This window comes from Didymella exigua (assembly GCF_010094145.1).
Source record: "Didymella exigua CBS 183.55 unplaced genomic scaffold M421scaffold_14, whole genome shotgun sequence".
NCBI classification, from domain to species: Eukaryota; Fungi; Ascomycota; class Dothideomycetes; order Pleosporales; family Didymellaceae; genus Didymella; species Didymella exigua.
In genome coordinates this window covers 89,443-107,353 of record NW_022984788.1, presented here as the reverse complement: position 1 = coordinate 107,353, position 17,911 = coordinate 89,443, and the positions used below count along the sequence as shown (strand labels likewise).

The following is a 17,911-nucleotide window of genomic DNA, read 5'->3' as shown; positions in this document are numbered from 1 at the left end:
ATAAAGACTGTCTCCAGTGCCATGTGTGATCTACTTTGAACTCTTCTCAAATCACAGCCAGTCTATTCCATGGGTGAGAAGAGTTAAGATGTCACGATAGAAGAGGTTGGATGAAGGAGTGACCGTATTCGATTTCTAGCCTCATAATGATACTAAAAGAGTGTGAAGCGATGGCAAGCCATCAAGCAGATGAACGCACAGCGTCAATAAAGACAGACCTGTGTCGATACAGAGACAATGATAATGAAACACCTCAACGCCATCACACGGCTTATTTCTCACCCATCATCTGCACTGGGACAACATCCAGCCCCGCCCTAGCCTCAGCATCCTCCCTCGAGATGACCTTATGCGCACCAGACCAGATGCCAAAGCGACGCTTGATCATTTTCCAAATCTCAATGGCCGAGATGTAGAGGACAACACAGCCGAAGCTGACGCCCCACTCCCAGGTGATGGCACCGTGCTTGAAGACCTTTTCGTTGATGATAGGGATGTAAACGATCGGGAACATCATGACGAGGCCCGCGATGACGGCGAAGAAAAGGAAGCGGTTGCGCCAGAGCGTGGGGAAGACGGACAGGCCACGCGGCACATTCTGGTCGGTGTTGGGATACATGTTGAACAGCGAGCGCGCGAAGTGCTTGACCTCCCAAGCTGTGACGAGCAGCAAGAGAGTGATGGTGGTATATGTTGTAGCGCGAGCGCGGAACACAACGTCGCAAGTGTCGTTGAAGCCTTCATTGCAGCCAGAGCCGAGGTTGCCACCACCGGGGCCGACGTAGGCAACGATGGCGAACGAGAAGAGACAAAGAGCACCCATGAAGAAACCATAGATGAACTTATCGGTGATGAGTTCCTTGGAGAAGACACCAGCCTTGACGTCTTGAGGTGGGCGGTACATGCTGTCTTCCTGCTTCTCTTCAAGACCAAGACCAATGGCGAGGAATGAGGAGGTGATGAGGTTGACCCAAAGAATCTCGATAGGCGACAAGGGGAAGACAGAGTGGTTATCATTGTCCTTGAAGGCAAGACCGATTAGGAGAAGGATGACCTGGGCAATGTTGGAGATGAGGAGATGCATCAAGAATTTCTGGATGTTGTCGAAGAGACGGCGACCTTCCTCAACCGCCTTGACGATGGAAGCGAAGTTATCGTCAGTCAGAATCATCTCAGCGGCATCCTTGGCGACATCGCTGCCAGAACCCATGGCCATACCGACATTAGCTTGCTTGAGGGCAGGTGAGTCGTTGACACCGTCACCGGTCATGACGCAGAAGCGCCGCCTGCGATGGAGAGCCTGGACCATTTTGACCTTGGTCTTGGGACTACATCTGGCGATGACAAGAGGGAGAGTTTCCATAGCGTCGATCTGGTCTTCACTCATATCGTCGAAATCGCGAGCAATCATGACAGCGGAAGCGGGAGTAGAGTCATTAATGATGTCGACGTCGCGAGCGATAGCTCGAGCAGTACCCGGGTGATCACCAGTGAGCATGTGCACGGTGATACCAGCAACCTTACATTCGCGAACAGCACCTTTGGTCTCTAGGCGAGGCGGATCATAGATAGCGACCAGACCAATGTAGTTGAGGTTGGCCTCGACTGCAGCACGCTCGTGGATGTCGGTACCAGGCAGGAGGGTCTTTTGGGCGATACACAGCACACGAAGACCTTCATTGGCCATCGACTCGGCAGCCTGTAGAATACCTTCACGCTCCTGTTCGGTAACGTTGAGGACGGGAAGCATGAATTCGGTGGCTCCCTTGGTGTAGACATCGAGATTATGGTTGGAGTTGTCACGGTAGACGACGGTCATTTTCTTGACCGTGGAATCGAACGAGAACTCGGTGGCGAGAGACACGTTGAGCGAGTTCAGAAGGTTCTCCTTGCCCATACCGAAGCGGGAAGCAAGGACGTGGAGAGCAATCTCAGTGGGCTCACCGTGAGCCTTCCATGGTCCCGTCATGGGATTGTTGAGGATGGCAGTGGGCGGGCGTGAGATGGACTCGATAGTGGAAGCGTCAGTCTCGCTCTTGTTGTCGTTGGAGTAGCGATCAAGACCATCCTTCTTCTCACTGCGTGTCTCCAGGTCGCCGTCGTTCGCAGGCAGGACCTTGGAATTGTTGCAGAGAGCGATGGTGCGAAGGAAGCGAGCGAGTACAGTGTCAGGTCGGTAGGCCTCAAGTGCAAGAACCTGGCCATCGAGGCTGACTTGGCCGCTTCCTGGGTTGTAAGGGTCGGTGATACCGTCCACGGAGAAGGTACCGACACCTGGAATGAGGGCCTTCTTCGAGACCATGCGACCCTGTGTGAGTGTACCAGTCTTGTCAGAACAGATGTTCGTGACGCCACCGACAGCTTCGATGGCAGACTGGACTCTGGTGATGACATTGGCCTTGGCCATAGCCTTACCACCGACGGCGATGGTGATGGTAAGCACGGCGATGAGAGATTCTGGGATGACCGCGACGGCCACACAGATACCGTAGATGAGGACTTCGCCTCCAATTACCCATTTGCTTGCCGAGAAGACAATGATAGCAAGGAATATGGCGAGACCGAAGAGCAAGAGGGCAAACTTGCTGAGCGTGATCTGGAGTGGTGTTCCAACCAGACCGAGAATAGTCTTCAAGCCGTTCACAAATCGCCATACAAGCTTGGCGAAGAAGCCTTGAGATTGCGCTTTGTCGTCCTTCTTTTGACGAAGCATGGTAGCAATCTGGCCTACTTCAGTGTCCATAGCAGTTGCGACCACAATACCACGGCATCGACCAGATGTCATCTCACTTCCAGAGAAGGCGAGGTTGGTACGGTCGGCGGTGGCGATATCGGCGTCGTCGAACTTCTTCTCGGGGGTCTTCTCGACAGGAAGAGATTCGCCTGTAAGGAAAGCTTCGTTGGTGAAGGCATTCATGCCATCGATGAGACGAAGATCGGCAGGAACAATGCTTCCTACGTTGAGTTGCACGATATCACCGGGTACAAGGTCGGTGGCCTTGACCTTTTGATCGGGTATGCCATTACGAGTAACAGTAGCCTCGGGGGCAGTGAGCTTCTTAAGAGACTCGATCGTCTTTTCAGCACGATAGTCTTGCCAGAAACCAACGATGATGTTGAGTAGGATGACTGCAGTGATGACGCCGCCCTCGATGTAATCATCAATGCCAAAGCTGATGGCCATTACGATGATCAGGACGAACGTTAGACTGTTCGAGATCTGCCTCATGAGAATCTTCCACATGGAAAGCCCCTCAGCTCCCTTAACCTTGTTAGGTCCATAGAGGCCGAGGCGACTCTCTGCTTCAGCGTTGCTGAGTCCATGGCTGTTGAGGAATTAGTAAAACTGCAAGATATAGCAAGAGAATCTCCCTGATCTTACTTGAAGTCTACGCGTAGAGCCTCTGCAACTTCTGAAAAGGAGAGGGTATGCGGTGCGTGTAGCGGCGGCGGAGAGGCGCGGTCGCTCGTCGGCTGATGTTGCCTTTGTTGTTGAGATGTACTTAGCCCATTTAAACCACCTATAGGGGGTTCTGTTTCTTGGGGAGCGGTCTCCTCAACGTTAGGCAGTACGGTTTCACCCATTCAATAACTCGATGGCACAGTGGTGTGGCTTTGGTAGAGAGTGAAGGGAGGCGCTCACGGGGGTGGCAGTTATACCTGTTTGTCGTGCCACCCGGGCAGAAGTTCGCGGGGTCGCGCACGCTAGGGAGAGCTACGTGGGTCCTTCCAAGCGTGGGGAGGTCTTGGTAACCCTCATCATTCACACCTTACTCACCTGTGGTCATCGCGAGACCAACGCATCGTAAGAAGTAGTCCCGTGCATCTTATGCGCTGTGAAATTCTGCCCGCGAGACGCCGCGCCCGGCGCTCTTTGCGAAGAGTTTCGTTGCACGCAATTCTGTTGCTCTGGTTGTTGCTTTCCAGCTCATTGACGAGAGGTCAAGAACCTTGGCTGACGGCTCCAAGGGCTTCTTTGCCGTTTCCCGGAATCGTGCAATCGATAGAGACGTACACAGCCTCACTGCCGAGGCGCATCGACTGTTGGCAATACCGACCTAATGTACAGCTGTAATGCAGGCTTGTGGTACGACTGGACTGTTCAGTCTTCGTTTGCAAGCAAGGAAACGCCACGGTATACCAGATCTGATCATGTTAGTCATGATTTACTAGCGAGCAGATCACTCACGATGCTCAGTCGTTGCGTCACGCTGCTCTTGGCTCTTTTGCAAGCGTTGGAGTCAGACGTGATACGCCGATGCTCGCCACGCGTTTTCAACTGGTCCGGCAATAGATCTATTTGCCACCAATGAGGCGCAACACGGCGACTGATAAGAATGCGGAGTAATGCACCTCGAACCGAATCGTCTTTCGCGAAGGCTCAAAGAATCAGGAAGGTCGTCAGTTGTTGAGGTTTCACCGATGCTCGGCCTTCACCTCTACGGCTGCGGGGTAGGTGTGGGCGACCGCGTGTGGTGCGGACTCCATTGTTCATAGAGTCTCCAGCAATTGGCATAAGGGAAGAAGTACAGCGTGATGATTTGTAGTCGAAATTGCCTCGCACCTTATCGATTGGAAAGAGCCCCAGAGAGCCCCAGAGAGCCGCAGATCCGAGACTCCACGCGGAAGGCAGGTACCAGCTGGTGGGGGGGGGGCCAATTTTGGCCTGGGCTGCAGTAGCAACCCCCACCCCACAACAGCACAGCAAAGCGATATCTCACCAGTACCATCGAAAATCAACACCAACTTTGGTCGTCGCTGAAAACAGCAACAAGTGACCTCGCGTTGGAGAGTCAGATCGAAATTGATTGACGTTAGCCTATCGCAATCTGAGCCACCAGGTGTAGGAGGTTATGACCATCAAAGGTTATGGGGCACGCGACCTGTATACGTCACGATGTTAGCTGAAGCAGGTTGCTCCATTGCCGAAGCATGCACAAGAGAAAACAAAGGCATTTAGATTGTATCAAACAGTCAGTATGCGCCGTGTTGCATCAGCCCAATGCTGATTGTTACCCATCCATGCAGATCATAAAGTCGTGAAAGTTGTAAAGTCGAATCTTCAGTCCCCACTATCCAACTAAAACTCGCTTTGGCGTAATGACTCGGCTTCCGACACACTCGACGAGCGACGCTGGGGAGCCAACATGTTATCAGCCTCGACCAGCGCGGCTTGTATCGACATGTTGAAGGTGCAGGCGAGGTATTGCGCGTAGCGGTTGCGGTATGCTTCTGCAGCGTCCTCTTTCGAAGTGTGGAGAGACTTCTTTAATGAAGCGCCTGATGCTAGGTTAGATGGCAAGCCTTAGTTTGGTTGATCAAATATACCCGATGAGGGATGAAGAACTATCGAGGGCGCTGGCGACGAGTTGGGAGAAGAAGATGGCGAGGATGAAGCGCTGAACGGAAGAGAAGGCATGGTGAATGTTAAGAGTAGTTCTCGGTTTGTGTGAAGATAGTTCTTTGATGTCGATCCTGTCTTGAATTGAGTACTGGGAGTACCTAGATGGCTTGAACGATTGAAGCTTGGTGATTATTGCTGCTTCGAGGGAGCAGTCAGCGATCACTTTATAGCAGACGAATGGCTGGAACCCTTGAAAGGCCTCACGATCCTCGGCACACCGTAAGATCGGAAACAGCACGAATAACGCCCTGACGGTAACCTCAGACACGACTGCTGATGCATGCATCTCGATCACCCCAATGATCGCGTAGCATTTCTGGTGACTACGTGATCAGGCTTGGCTAGCGCTGAGCCATTTTTGACCCGTGGACCTTCTCCACTACACCGCTACAGCCGATCCGACCAAACAAAGTCTGGGGAAAGCCACGATAGCTCAGGGGTCACCACTCTTTCAGCCCCTTGCGTGCAATAGCCTGTAACGGCAGGTACTCGCCAATAAGCAGGTTGTCAATTCCAAGCCATAGTTTTGCACATTCAGATAGTTCGACACCTCACAAGAAGCACTCCGTGTACCATCTTGTTTTCACGATAGCTGGGCGTTAAAGCAGCACAAAATTAAATCGCTCAGGCACTCCCGTGCTCAATGTGACCAGCATTCGCCGCGTTCCAATAGTGGACCCATCGAGCTGGCTGTTGCAGAGTACGCGATGACACAAGCCAATATCGCTATTCGTGCTTTGTATGACGAGGATCAGACTGGACCCCTGCCAGGTGTAGTGCGCACAACCGCGTAACGCCATGCTCGTTGCAGCTGAGCCACCGCTCAGGTCCTCGTTGACTTCCCATTTTAGAATCCTGCATCGTGTCGTGTGATAAGACTACTCAACTTGCAGAGTTTGATAACTTAGCAGGCCATCCTTATCTGCCCCATCACCACGTTGATTGATTGAGAGGCATGCAGAACCCGAAATTTTGAGCATACGTGCAGCTCGCATGAGACTATCTGTGGGGCCGGCAAGAAGAAACAGGACGTTTTCTAGATTCCTTGGATCTGCACCTAACTTCTGACGGCTCAGCCGCGGGAAAGCGCAGCCAAGCCAGTTCCCTCACAGCAACGCTCTCACAATTTGCTTCGCTCGAGCTTCTGCCGCACACACGGTTTCCACAAGCCCACTTTACAGACCCACACTGACCACTGCGCGTTCTGACGCTGACGTTTGCCATGCCACGATGCCACGAGCTTATGAGGTTTTTACGCGCTCGTGCTGCGTGGATGATGGTATTTTGCAGAGTGCCACGAGTCCAGAAGGGCTGGCGGCATGCAATTACGGCATAGAAACCTGCTGGTACGCAACGAACGTCACGATGTCAAATACACAACCTTCAGACGCCTTTGTGCGAGACGCGCCATGTCATGAGGACCACCGACGATCAAAGACGCCAACCCAATTTGCGGGGCCGCCGACCGCTACCTCACAGCCCGGCCATCCGAAGCGGATGATCGAAAAGTCTAGCCGGGCACCGCATTCCCCACCTTCCTGTTTGTTGTGGCCGGCTGCCTTGGTAACATCGTGAGCGCTGGCTTGCTTCGGCCTCATTTTTTTTTCCACGATGCCTGTTGTCAGGCGTGTGGAGCGTGTGGAAATGAAATTCCGAGCTGAATTTTTTCAAGCGTGTTCGGGCTGACCTGCGCAATGACCCAGCTACAAGCACCTGCAACGGCAATCCTCAAGGCCAGCTGCATTTCCAAGCCGGATGGTCACTCCGACCTGCATCTTCCTTTCCGGTCAACCTCCTCTCTGCGTGCTCGCCGTCGTTTGCGATTGCATTCGAGTCGAATCCATGCATCGCACACCGGTAGCCAAACAGACAAGCTTGAGGCATTTATACCACAACACCAGTGAATATTTCCTCGGTGGAGCCTGTAGATCGGTACAACTCTAAACTAACATCGATTGCGCTATACGAGGTACTCTCTCAGGGGCTGAAAGCATCAACATCTTTTCACAACAGCATGTTCTGGTCTCCATTGCGACACGAAGTAATTCCTTCACCGCCATCTCGAACGTGCTGCCATCGTGCGGTCTGAATCGGTCCGCCTTGCGAGATACTGGATGTCGAATCATGCACCCGCGCTCACGCTCGCTACACATGCAGTTTGACTGATAAGACATACGATGATCGAATATTCCAGATCGATCGGGCACCGCTGTCTGGAACGAGCCATGGTACAAAAGATACGAATTCATGTCACGTGCAGAGCACCGATACCATGACTACCGTGGCCAGACAAAAGCTTGTCTTGACGACTGTGAGACATGAAAGCTCCAGCCTGGCCGCTGATGGAAAATTGCAGTTGATCACAGTAGCATGCGGTATGTCCCTGATGATCGTACGCGCCATCAAATTTCCGGCCATGTGGCTGAGCCCTATCATGAACAAGCCCTCTCGTCTTGCACTGCTTCGACCAGCCGGTTTTGCGATCAATATGTCACCTCAGATGCGATACAGCTGCAGTGATCGCAGAATATCGCGCAAGTCCAAGTGATCGTGAGCAGTTTTCATCGCAGATCGATCACACCGCGCCATTAATCTCACGCATCCCTGCCTCGCAGACGCGCGATTTCACACATAGTGTCATAATCTCGACGAAGCAAAACAGTTCCGCGCCGCTCGAGGACAAGCGTCCACAACACAGCTTATAGGGTAAACACACTGCTGGGATGGCGAAACCTGGTCTCTGGGACGGTTGTACCGACGACCCTGGTAAAGTCCACCGCGAAGCAATCGACTGACTGTATACGCGGAGTTTGCGATGATGCAGGGCTATCAAGCTCCAAATGCAACTGCAATAGAGTAGCAGGTATAAGTAGCTCGCCATTGGCTCGCCCAGTACGTTCAGTTTGACCTCGAAACCCAACCTGGGTCTCCTTTCAGCCTTGACGCTCTTTCTATCGACTTCAAGTACTCCAGTGCTGCGTATTTAGGAAGCGTGATGTAGGTGATGTACGCACGCCGCGTCCAGACATGATATCTGCCTCATGAAGCAACCTGTGCGAGAAGTGTAATTTGAAGTCGTGTAGGTGGTAATATTATTGCTCCTGTCGATTCAATACTGCTCTTGAATCGACCGAACAGATGTCGAACCGCAAATATGAGTACTCCATTGGATCACTGTACTGCCACTCTGGGCATTACCATGAGAAGAAAAGTAGATCGTTTTAAGGGTCTAACAGGACAGTCTATGCCTCGCGGACTACAGCTCTGGAGAGAATTACAGCTCGTCATGCTCGTCTTTGTCGGATCTATGCTGCCCGCTCGACTCCGCATTTGCGCCCGTACTCTCCGACTCGATGCTGACCTCGAATAGTCCACTTCCCACCAAGCCCCTTCCCTCTGCATGCGCAACCTCCAGCTCGAACCACGCGTCTGTCCTCGGCACATCGTCGATGTCGAGTTTCGCTCTGAACGTGCTATTCCCACCTCGCCCGACGTACTGTTCGTTCAAGACCACGTTCTTCCTGACGTGACGCAGAGTAACGTGTAGCGCGAGCTTGGGCGTCATGGGCGCAACGGCAATGACAACGTTGTCGGTGTAGCTCGCATCGAATGAGAAGCGGCGCGGCTCTGATTCGGGCTGCACGTAGTCGCTGATGGAGAGGCCGACGGGGAGGAGCGTGGCAGTGTCGCGCGAGTTGTCGTACTCGGTCAGGCCCCGCGAGATGACGTGGTCGACGAAGCGCGGTATGGCCTCGCGATTGTGCAGGATGCTGTAGGTGCCGCCCGTGCGCAGGACGGCGGCGATGAGATCCTCTTCTCTGATCTTGCCGGTCAATATTGTTTGCTCGCGCGGCCTCGGGCCGAATGGGAGCTGGCCTTTCTTGGGGAGAATACCGAAGTGCATGCGCATGCCCTTGTCGCCGGCGTGCCAGACGTGTGCGATTTGCTCCGCGAGATTCGAGTTGCGTGCGCATGTCAAGGCTACGACTGCAGTCTTATTCTTCGGCAGTGGCGTAGAGTGGTTCACCAGCTCGGCCATTGCTGCACCAATGTCGGGGCTAGTTTGGGTGTCGCAATCGACTTCGAAGCCAGGATGCAGTCTGTACAAGTCGTCGCTTGACCCTCTGCTTTTTGTCGAATTTTGTTCTGTTAAGCCTTCTCCTGGCCCTTCGTCGTGCGGCTTGTTGGCAAGCTCTTCCAACAACCACCTGTGGACAGGAATCTGCATCTCAGCAATTCGGTTCGCAGTCTTCACCACATCTCGCAAAATGGCCACACGGCGTCCGTAGCAGTCGGTAGCAGGCTTGTCGCGCACAAGAGCGCAAATCATGATGTTGCCACGCTCAGTGCCGTACGTGCGTCTAATTGCCTCTCTGAAGTGGCGCCACTGCCGACGAGAGTCTGTGATAGCTGCAGTAACAGCGCGTTGGAAGTTGCCAGGAAGGTCGCTTCGTGGGGTATTCGGGCCTGGAGTGCTGACGATGCCCGTGACATGATCAATGACTCCATTGTCTTTGTTAAGAGTGTGGTGGGTGATGCGTCCAGTGCAGTCAATAGAGCCTGGTTCAAGCGGATGCCCTGCCTTCCCCACTGGTCCATCTGTGAATAACCCGCCAAAACATCCTGTCGACAAATTGTGCGGCACCTGCTCAGTGATGTCGTTCTCGCCACGAAGATCTAAGAAAGCCGGTGAATCAATCCGCTTCAGTCCCGGCGGGTTGTTGGGTCCGAATGGTGGTTCCGCGTCGTCGGCCCAATTGCTGTGTGCGTAAAAGTCCTGGACGCCGTGCAATGCTCGTCCAAAACCTTCAATGGCAGAGCACTTCGCTCTTGCGAAGACGTGCATCTGCAGAGCTGGAAACGAAAATCTGCAATCTAGGGTGCTGATGTCCACTTCAGGGGTGATGATACGTGCGCCATCGTCAACGATTCTGGCAGCCGCGTCGATACCTTCTTCGACCCTGCCCCTCATATGACTGACGCATATCTGCAGCTGGTTTGTAGCTTCTTGGCGTGTCACTGGATATTCGACATTGAGGTTGAAAAGTTGAGTGTCCAGGAAATCGGCATTGTCGCAGTGAGCTTCGGGTCCTTCTGGTACTGGGTCCAGCATGTCTGGTGCGCCGACTGCTCCATTTGATCCCTGGCCGACGTAGATGTCCGACCTTCCAGACAATTGGTGCAAGCTCAGCTCTTCGAAGCATCGTCCGTCCGATATTTGGCGCGCAGCTGGGCAGGCGAATGCGGCTCTGGTGATGCGCTCATGCTCGCAATGTTGGCCGATGATGGCAGGCTCGTTGATGGTGCCAAATCCGGAAACATGGCTAATAGGAGCGTAGGACAGCAGCAAGGCTGTCGCGTACGCTTTTTGCATTCCTGCAAGGTGCGCAGATGGAGCTCAGTCTGGACTCTGTAGGTCCCGTAAGGCAGTTATCGTGTTAGCGTCCTATGGTGCCACCACGCGGAAGTCGTATTGTCAGCGAAACGGCTTGAAGAACGTCGATCTGGGCTCCGCAGTGTTCAGTAATGACTCGCGCGCTTCCATACTCAAGAGTATGTTTGGCGAAAAGTGAACGTGTTGCGAGGCGTGGTGGAGATACAGGTCCTGCTAGAAATCTCTGACGCAACTGGTGGATGATGCCAGGAAAAAGCGCGCCGCAGACTAATCAAGTGGGGTGGCTGCACCCGCCGATATCGACGATGAAGTGGTCGTTGAGGTCTTGGAAGTTGGCACGAGCGAGATGGTAGTGTTTAGTCACGACACTGATGGAGATCTGGCTGCGAACGCTCTCTACGCGCGTGATCTCATGGGGCGTTGCGCAGACCATGGTTACTAATAATTACTAAGTATGTGATTATCTCCGTCTGCGTGCCCAGACCTACAGCTTCCAGATACTGTAGTCAGAATCCCAATGAGGATATCGGGCAATTTGGCTGCTGCAATGACAAAGATTGTATCGCCTGGTCCCCTCTCAGGTCGACAAAGTCCAGCATAGCCCTCATACAATCGAGACGGCCATACGATGTACGTCTTCGAGATATGATCAATGTAGTACATGTGTGGACCGCAAGGAGGCAGGTGCCCCTCACCGAGAGTTGACACCGATGCTGGCTGTAGCTTACTAGCGTAGGCGCGTCAATAATGACGGTACCGAGTTCCACACCAGACAATCCACCAGCTACCCTTCACCGCACACTTTGGAGAGCTACTTGGTCCGTCACGTGTCGGCAGCCATGTTCGACACATAATAAGAAGAACACGGTGCACGCGACGCACCTTATACAGTATGGAGCACGTGCACATCGCAGCGCTGCGACCGAACGTGGACGCGCTCGAATCGAAGCAGATCAAAGCCGTGGTCACGCTCATATGGCCGTACTCGTCCTCCCAGCGCCAGTTTGCCCTGCTCCTCGCCGAGCCCGACCTCCGACTGCGACGCAAGAACGGCCAGGTGCGCGCTCACTTCTCGTCGACAAGCGCGAGAGCTCTTGCGACAACGGGTGTGGGGATTGGCGATGAGGTGGTCCTGGGCTTGCATGGCGCGCAGTTCGTGCAGGATGGCGCCGTCGGAACGCCGGGGAAGCGCATCGACTGGGAGCTGGCATACACCCAGACGCTCGCCATCTCTGTGCGCCGAGACGGAGCTGAAATCGCAAATCTCGAGCTGATCGATGCTGCACCCACACCTGCGCCCCGGTCGCCAGTCAAGAAACCGGCAGCGGCGCCCAGTCCCATGCCGCAATGGTCCTCTCCTGCTTTCCTCAGGCGCGCGCGGCTCTCGGACAGGCCCTCCTTCGAACAGCCCGCATTCGACCCTCTAGCAGACGCATACAATGGAACGCACGACAAAAAGCGGCGGCGCAAGTCGTACAGAGACTGGACAGCTTGGACATACACAACAAGAACGCCGTCGCCAGAGAAGGAACATGTCGCTATCGAAGACGACTTGGAGGAGGCCATGTCTTCGCCGAGCCGGCGACCGCAATTGCCAAGGACGCCTGTATCACCTTCGAGGACGGAGGCTATGTCAGCCGCAGCAGAAGCGCGAGAAGATTTAGAGTACGTCGAGGAGACTACAATAGCGGACAGCGCTGAGGATGACACAACGATCGACGACGGAGAGCTGCAGAAGGTCTACGCTCCCTTGAGCACAACCCCAGAGCGCCGGCAGCGAGATGCTGTTCCTCAAATCGAGTACGACGGCGCTCCGCTGGACTCACAGTACGATTTTGGAGGCGATACAGAGCTCAACACAGAAGATGAGGAAGACGATGAAGAAGATGAAGACGTCACTGTTCCAGACGTTGAAGCGGTCGACGTGAGTGCAACAGAGGTGGCTACTGAGCTGGAAGACGAGCCTGAAGAGGTGGAAGATGAGCCCTCAATTATTGAGGCTGAATATGAGATTACCGACGTTGAAGCAAACGCCACAGAAGAAGACAGCGAACCCGAGGTCGAACCTGAGCGGCCTGAGGAGGTCTCGGAAGGGGCAGAGGATACAACTATCGATGAGACAGTCGCAGAGGTCGTCGAAACTGCGACAGTCGCCGAGGAGTCTCTCACAGTCGCCATGCCTCCGCCTAGCTTGCCCGACATATACACAGGCTTTGCTGCGCCTAGTGTGACAGACCTGTTGACCCCCATTGGCAGGGAGCCATCAAGTCCAAATCTCAAGGCTGTGGACTCGGCTACACTTCCGTTACCCTCACCTTTCCCCGGCGAGCAGGCTATCTCCTACTTTGAGCACATCTCAGTAGGACGGCAGCAAGCTCCCCTTGATGGCCCAGTTGTACAGCAGGAGCTCGCGATTGACGACGATGCTGACTACATCATGGAGAACTCCTTCTTCAGTTCAATCAGCTCTTCAAGAGGGGGTGGTCTGCATCAAGACCATGAGACTGCTTTTACACCTGTGCGCTTCACTTTCGGCATGGACGGAGCTGGCTGGTCTCGTCCTCTCGAACTGTCTTCGCCGCCACCGGAAGACGCTCCTCCAATCACGATCAAAGAGCCCGCGCCGACTGCTTTTCAAGATGAAGAGAACATTGAGCGAGAGGAGGCTCAGCCAGCTCTCGCCGAGCAATTTGAACTTGTTGAGGATGTGAGCTACTCGTCACTGGCGGGGACATTCGATGGAGACGTGACAAGTGCGGTCAGAGCTCGCAACGAGACCGAAGAGGTGGTACCAGAACCTGCCCAAACGCCAGTGGAGCCTATCTTCGGGCCAGCGGAAGCAGATCCTACTGAAGCAGTGCCAAAGTCTTCCAACATGGTTGTCCTTTCTTCTGACGTAGAGTACGAAGATTGTAAGGATGAAGTGGAAGACGAAATCATGGCCGAGCCTGAGATGGATCGCACCACAGAGGAAGAAACTGAGTCAGAGAGTGAGGAGAAAGCTGAGTCCGAGTCTAAATTTGAGTCGGGGTCTGTACTTGAGTCCGAGGCCGAGACTGATGAGATCGATGCCCAGCACGCACCGCCTGCAAGCTACGAAGGACGGAAAGGCCAAGAGAGCCCGACAACGAGCTTTGAGTCGGAGGCAGAAGACGAGCAGCCTCAATCCCAGCAAGACGACACGTTTGTAGCAACACAGACATCTGTAGCTGTGTCTGAAGTTGTGGATCTCGGCTCCCCTTCAGCGGATGGAGGCAGCGACACTGATCACAACGACAGCCCTTCTATCGCATCAATCCCCGTGCAAACCGTCAACGAGGCAGAGCCGAACGACCCTACTGAGACCGCTCAAGATCTTGAAGACGATAATACCGATCTCCGAGTGGGACCGATAGTTCAACCCACCTCTGCAACCAGTCATAAGGACCTCAATTTCGACGACTTCGTTGGCCAAGACATAACGCAGAAATCGACGGTTGTATTATCCTCCAGCCCGGACGGCCCCATCCGCGAACCGGCTTCGATCTCCATACCAGATACCTACGATCAGCCACTTAGTGTGGAGTTCGATGACTGGGAGCCGCAGCTGGGAATGGACGAGCCCTTGCCGTTTATCGGAGAGGAAAACCCGCTCCGAGATATTGAAGACTCGCCCGGTGGTGCCCAAGCGGACGCTGCAGATGTTCTGATAGAAGAGGCAGCGGATACACGGACCGATGCTGAACATTCAGAGGTCAAGACCGAGTCAGTGGAAGATGGCTCTTCATACCTCATCAGCCAAAGTCAGGATGTACCGCAGGAGTCTGCCACCGATCCTGCCACAGAGCTTTGGATATCTGTTCCAGAGAATGGCCACAAGCTTGGAGAAATCCAATACAAATCTGTGCCTGCCACTGCTCCGGCGAGGAACACTAGATCGAAAGCGAAGTCTGCAGCCTCTCCGATCGAGGAAGAGGGGTATGTGTCTAGGATCAGCACGAGTGTGCGACGCATAAGATCTAAAGCCTCATTCGATTCCACCAACCGGGATGCTACATCACCCACGCAAAGCCGAGGACCTCCAAGGTCAACGACAACTACGGGAACGCAAGACGTAACTCATACCTCACCCTACAGTTTGCGCTCACAGTCTAAGCAACTCTCGCCCGACCAGAGTGTCACTGCTCCTCAGCTCCCGGCTCGCCGGAGTCCTCGCAAACTCGAACGGCGAGACACCGACTTTGACATCGTCCCTTCTCAAGTCGAGAACCGAGATCTGTTTGGTAGCATATTCGAGCCGTCGCAAGAGCTGGGGTTCGGATATTCACAGCTTTCGCAAGGTAGATACTCCGACGTAGGCTTCGTGAAGGACTCCGAGGAGAACACTTCTCACTCAGAAAGCTCAATCTCCACGGTTCATGCCTCTGATGACGATGTAGGTCGTGCTAACAGGAGTGACCCAGCTGAAGTCACCGATGACCTGCAGCCAGCTACACCTCAACTAAAGCCACCACCAAGCTTTCTGCAATCACAACGTCAGACTCGCTCCAGGTCAAGGTCGATGAGGCAACAAAGCGTTGTGTCACCTATCCAGCCACCTCAATCCCCAAGGCGGTCACCCAGACTGACGCGTTCAACTTTTTCGTCTACCCCAAGCCCTCGAATCGCACGTACATTGAAAGCGGCAGTACAAGTATCTCCTCCGGTCCCTGAGGTAGTCGACGAAGACCAAGGTCGAGAGGACACATCAAAGGCTAAAGAACAGTCCATCGTCTATCCCATCTTGTCCGCTGAAAGCAGAGGCAACATTCACAGCTCTCCACTAGCACCGGCCTCCGCACAGACGACCCTCCAAGAGAGTAATCTTCTCACACCAGACGAAACCCAGCAAACAGCCGCGGAGCCACCTCTATCCTTCCAAGCCCGCCAACCCGAACAAAGTCACCTTATCACACCGGACCTCACACAAACAACCTCAGCAACCGCAACACTTCGCTCCTTTGACGTCCCCCTCCCAGGCGTAGAAACACAACCCGCGCCCCACTCACCCATCCTCCGGACCTCTCCGCGCCGCAAACCTGCCACCACCGAACCCAAATCCACATCACCCGCTCAGCAGTCATCGCCTATCTACCAATCCTCCTCCGCCATCTCAGCCGAAGACCAGGACGCGACTCTAGTGACAAAGCCAGAGCCGCCCTCCCTCGGCCTCTCAACCCCGCTGGCATACTACACGCCCCTGCGCGACCTAATCTACTTCCTCAACCGCTCGTCCCAGTTCCACTCCGCCGCGAACCCCGACATCCTCGCGCTCTGCACATCCTCTTCGATAACCCCGGCGCAGGCGACCAACGGTCCACGAGACTGGACGACCAGCCTCAGCGTCACGGATCTGAGTATCTGGCCGCAGACGCGGCGCGTCGATGTGTTCCGCGCGTATCAGACTGCGCTTCCCGCGGCGGAAGTCGGTGACGTGGTGCTGTTGCGTGCGTTCAAGGTCGAGAGTCGCAGGCGGGAACCACGGCTGCGAAGTGCCGAGGAGAGCTCGTGGTGTGTGTGGCGCTACGGGAAGCCGGTTTGGGGCAAGAAGGGCGGCAGGTGGGGCGAGCTAAGGGCGAGGGAGGAGGTTAAGGGGCCGGCTGTTGAGAGAGGGCTGGGTGAGTGGGCGGAGGTGGAGAAGCTGAGGGGGTGGTATGTGGGGATTGTTAAGGAGGTGCTTGAAGAGAGGGAGGCGGAAAGGCTGGGCCTGAGGAGAGAGCTTAGGGGTGGTAGTAAGGGGGCTGATGTCCAGGTCGACGAGGTCAAGGAACACGAGTAGTCACTACAAGCTTTGTGTGGTACATACCACCCGCCATTGGATATAGCATCACAACACGACGATGTTGAGAAGCGACTTGTGTTGAGATCATGCGTGTGTCTCATTTTGGGTTTTAATTTGTCCGTCAAGATCGTATCGTTATGGCTATTGCGCTGTTTCGTGTACCTTTCCAGACCATCACCGCACAGACAGACCATCTGTTCACACCGCAGTACGAGACTGCAGCATTACTGACATACTCCGTCCACCCGGGGGCTGACCTTACTAGGTGTACTCTCAACAACACTCCGGCCGTTCAATCAAATCGAGAAAGCGCTTAAGCCTTCTCGTAGATCCAGTCGAAGCCAGCCTGCTTCCAGGACTGGACCTCGCCGTCCTTGAACCACAGAGCAATCTCCTTCTGGGCGTTCTCGACAGAGTCGGAGCCGTGGCAGACGTTGCGGCCGACATCGATGGCGAAGTCACCACGGATGGTGCCTGGGGCCGAGGCGGCGGGGTTGGTGGCACCGAGGAGGACACGGCCGGTCTTGACGGCGTCGCGGCCCTCCCAGACCATGGCGCAGATGGGGCCCGAGGCCATGTCTGGCGCTTGTCAGTATGCAATGCCACGTGGGCGGCTGAGAGGGGAGGGTTTGCAGGGTCTCTGCAGGGTCTCTCTGCAGGGGTCTTGGAGGGGCACGTAGAGGGTATGGAGACGGAGGGTACGTACAGGCGATCAGACCGGGGAAGAAGGGCTTGCCGTTGAGGTCCTCGTAGTGCTTCTCGAGGTGCTCCTTACCGGGCTGGACGAGCTTGATGGCCGCAAGCTTGAAGCCGCGGTTCTCAAAGCGGGAGATGATGGGGCCAATGAGGCCACGCTGAGGGCAGGGTTAGCATGATGCTACTACGTCGTGTCGTTCCATGGCCGTTGAGTTGAATGCTGTAATTGCAGTGACTCGTGGTGTTGTGCGTACCTGGACGCCATCAGGCTTGATAGCAATGAAGCTATTCCCAACAGTTAGCTACACCGCCTTTCAATTGTTTACCCCTCGTCAGTGTGCAATTGGGGACGTCACATACGTCTGCTCGGTAGTCATGTTGGCGGTGTGGAGGAGTTTGATGTTCTTTCGAAGATGGTTTCCGTCGAGAAGATGAGAGGGTCGGGGATGCCAGAGAGGAACGGAGAAGAATTGGTCTCGGGCATTCCTGCACTAAAATTCTCTTGGTGTTGGTTGGTGGGGTGCTGCGCCAGCTGTTGGCGCCCCGCGTTCTTAGTGGCGGTGAGACGGCGACCCTGGATGGCGCATGTTTGGCGTGTTTGCAGCGCTTACTAAGA

The 17,911-nt window shown here is 54.6% G+C and overlaps 6 protein-coding genes across 6 annotated transcripts; 2 read left to right on the top strand and 4 right to left on the bottom strand.

The window, feature by feature from the left end:
• Window positions 1-271: 271 nt before the first annotated feature.
• On the bottom strand, window positions 272-3,585 carry M421DRAFT_63011 (potassium/sodium eff; the record flags this gene model as incomplete). The annotated part of the gene is made up of 2 exons (XM_033596030.1): window positions 272-3,326; window positions 3,383-3,585. The coding sequence occupies 2 exons, from the start codon at window positions 3,583-3,585 to the stop codon at window positions 272-274; spliced, it is 3,258 nt and encodes a 1,085-aa protein (XP_033448444.1).
• Window positions 3,586-5,080: 1,495 nt separating this feature from the next.
• On the bottom strand, window positions 5,081-5,419 carry M421DRAFT_5263 (uncharacterized protein; the record flags this gene model as incomplete). Its single annotated transcript, XM_033595037.1, has 2 exons — window positions 5,081-5,280; window positions 5,329-5,419. 2 exons carry the CDS (start codon window positions 5,417-5,419, stop codon window positions 5,081-5,083), a joined length of 291 nt encoding a protein of 96 aa, XP_033448443.1.
• Window positions 5,420-6,607: 1,188 nt separating this feature from the next.
• M421DRAFT_420727 (uncharacterized protein) lies at window positions 6,608-7,247 on the top strand. Its single transcript, XM_033592579.1, has one exon. The coding sequence runs from the start codon at window positions 6,635-6,637 to the stop codon at window positions 6,977-6,979; it is 345 nt and encodes a 114-aa protein (XP_033448442.1). The 5' UTR covers window positions 6,608-6,634; the 3' UTR covers window positions 6,980-7,247.
• A 1,235-nt stretch (window positions 7,248-8,482) lies between these two features.
• M421DRAFT_156107 (uncharacterized protein) lies at window positions 8,483-11,235 on the bottom strand. Its single transcript, XM_033587618.1, has one exon. It carries the CDS (start codon window positions 10,776-10,778, stop codon window positions 8,679-8,681), a length of 2,100 nt encoding a protein of 699 aa, XP_033448441.1. The 5' UTR covers window positions 10,779-11,235; the 3' UTR covers window positions 8,483-8,678.
• A 456-nt stretch (window positions 11,236-11,691) lies between these two features.
• On the top strand, window positions 11,692-16,596 carry M421DRAFT_5261 (uncharacterized protein; the record flags this gene model as incomplete). The annotated part of the gene is made up of 1 exon (XM_033595034.1): window positions 11,692-16,596. The coding sequence occupies one exon, from the start codon at window positions 11,692-11,694 to the stop codon at window positions 16,594-16,596; it is 4,905 nt and encodes a 1,634-aa protein (XP_033448440.1).
• A 316-nt stretch (window positions 16,597-16,912) lies between these two features.
• On the bottom strand, window positions 16,913-17,672 carry M421DRAFT_5260 (nucleoside diphosphate kinase; the record flags this gene model as incomplete). The annotated part of the gene is made up of 4 exons (XM_033595032.1): window positions 16,913-17,178; window positions 17,306-17,453; window positions 17,550-17,580; window positions 17,656-17,672. The coding sequence occupies 4 exons, from the start codon at window positions 17,670-17,672 to the stop codon at window positions 16,913-16,915; spliced, it is 462 nt and encodes a 153-aa protein (XP_033448439.1).
• Between the last annotated feature and the right edge of the window lie 239 nt (window positions 17,673-17,911).

Coding starts and splice junctions, on each gene's coding strand:
- M421DRAFT_420727 (XM_033592579.1), top strand. CDS start 6,635: ATGCCACGAGCTTATGAGGTTTTTACGCGCTCGTGCTGCGTGGATGAT.
- M421DRAFT_156107 (XM_033587618.1), bottom strand. CDS start 10,778: ATGCAAAAAGCGTACGCGACAGCCTTGCTGCTGTCCTACGCTCCTATT.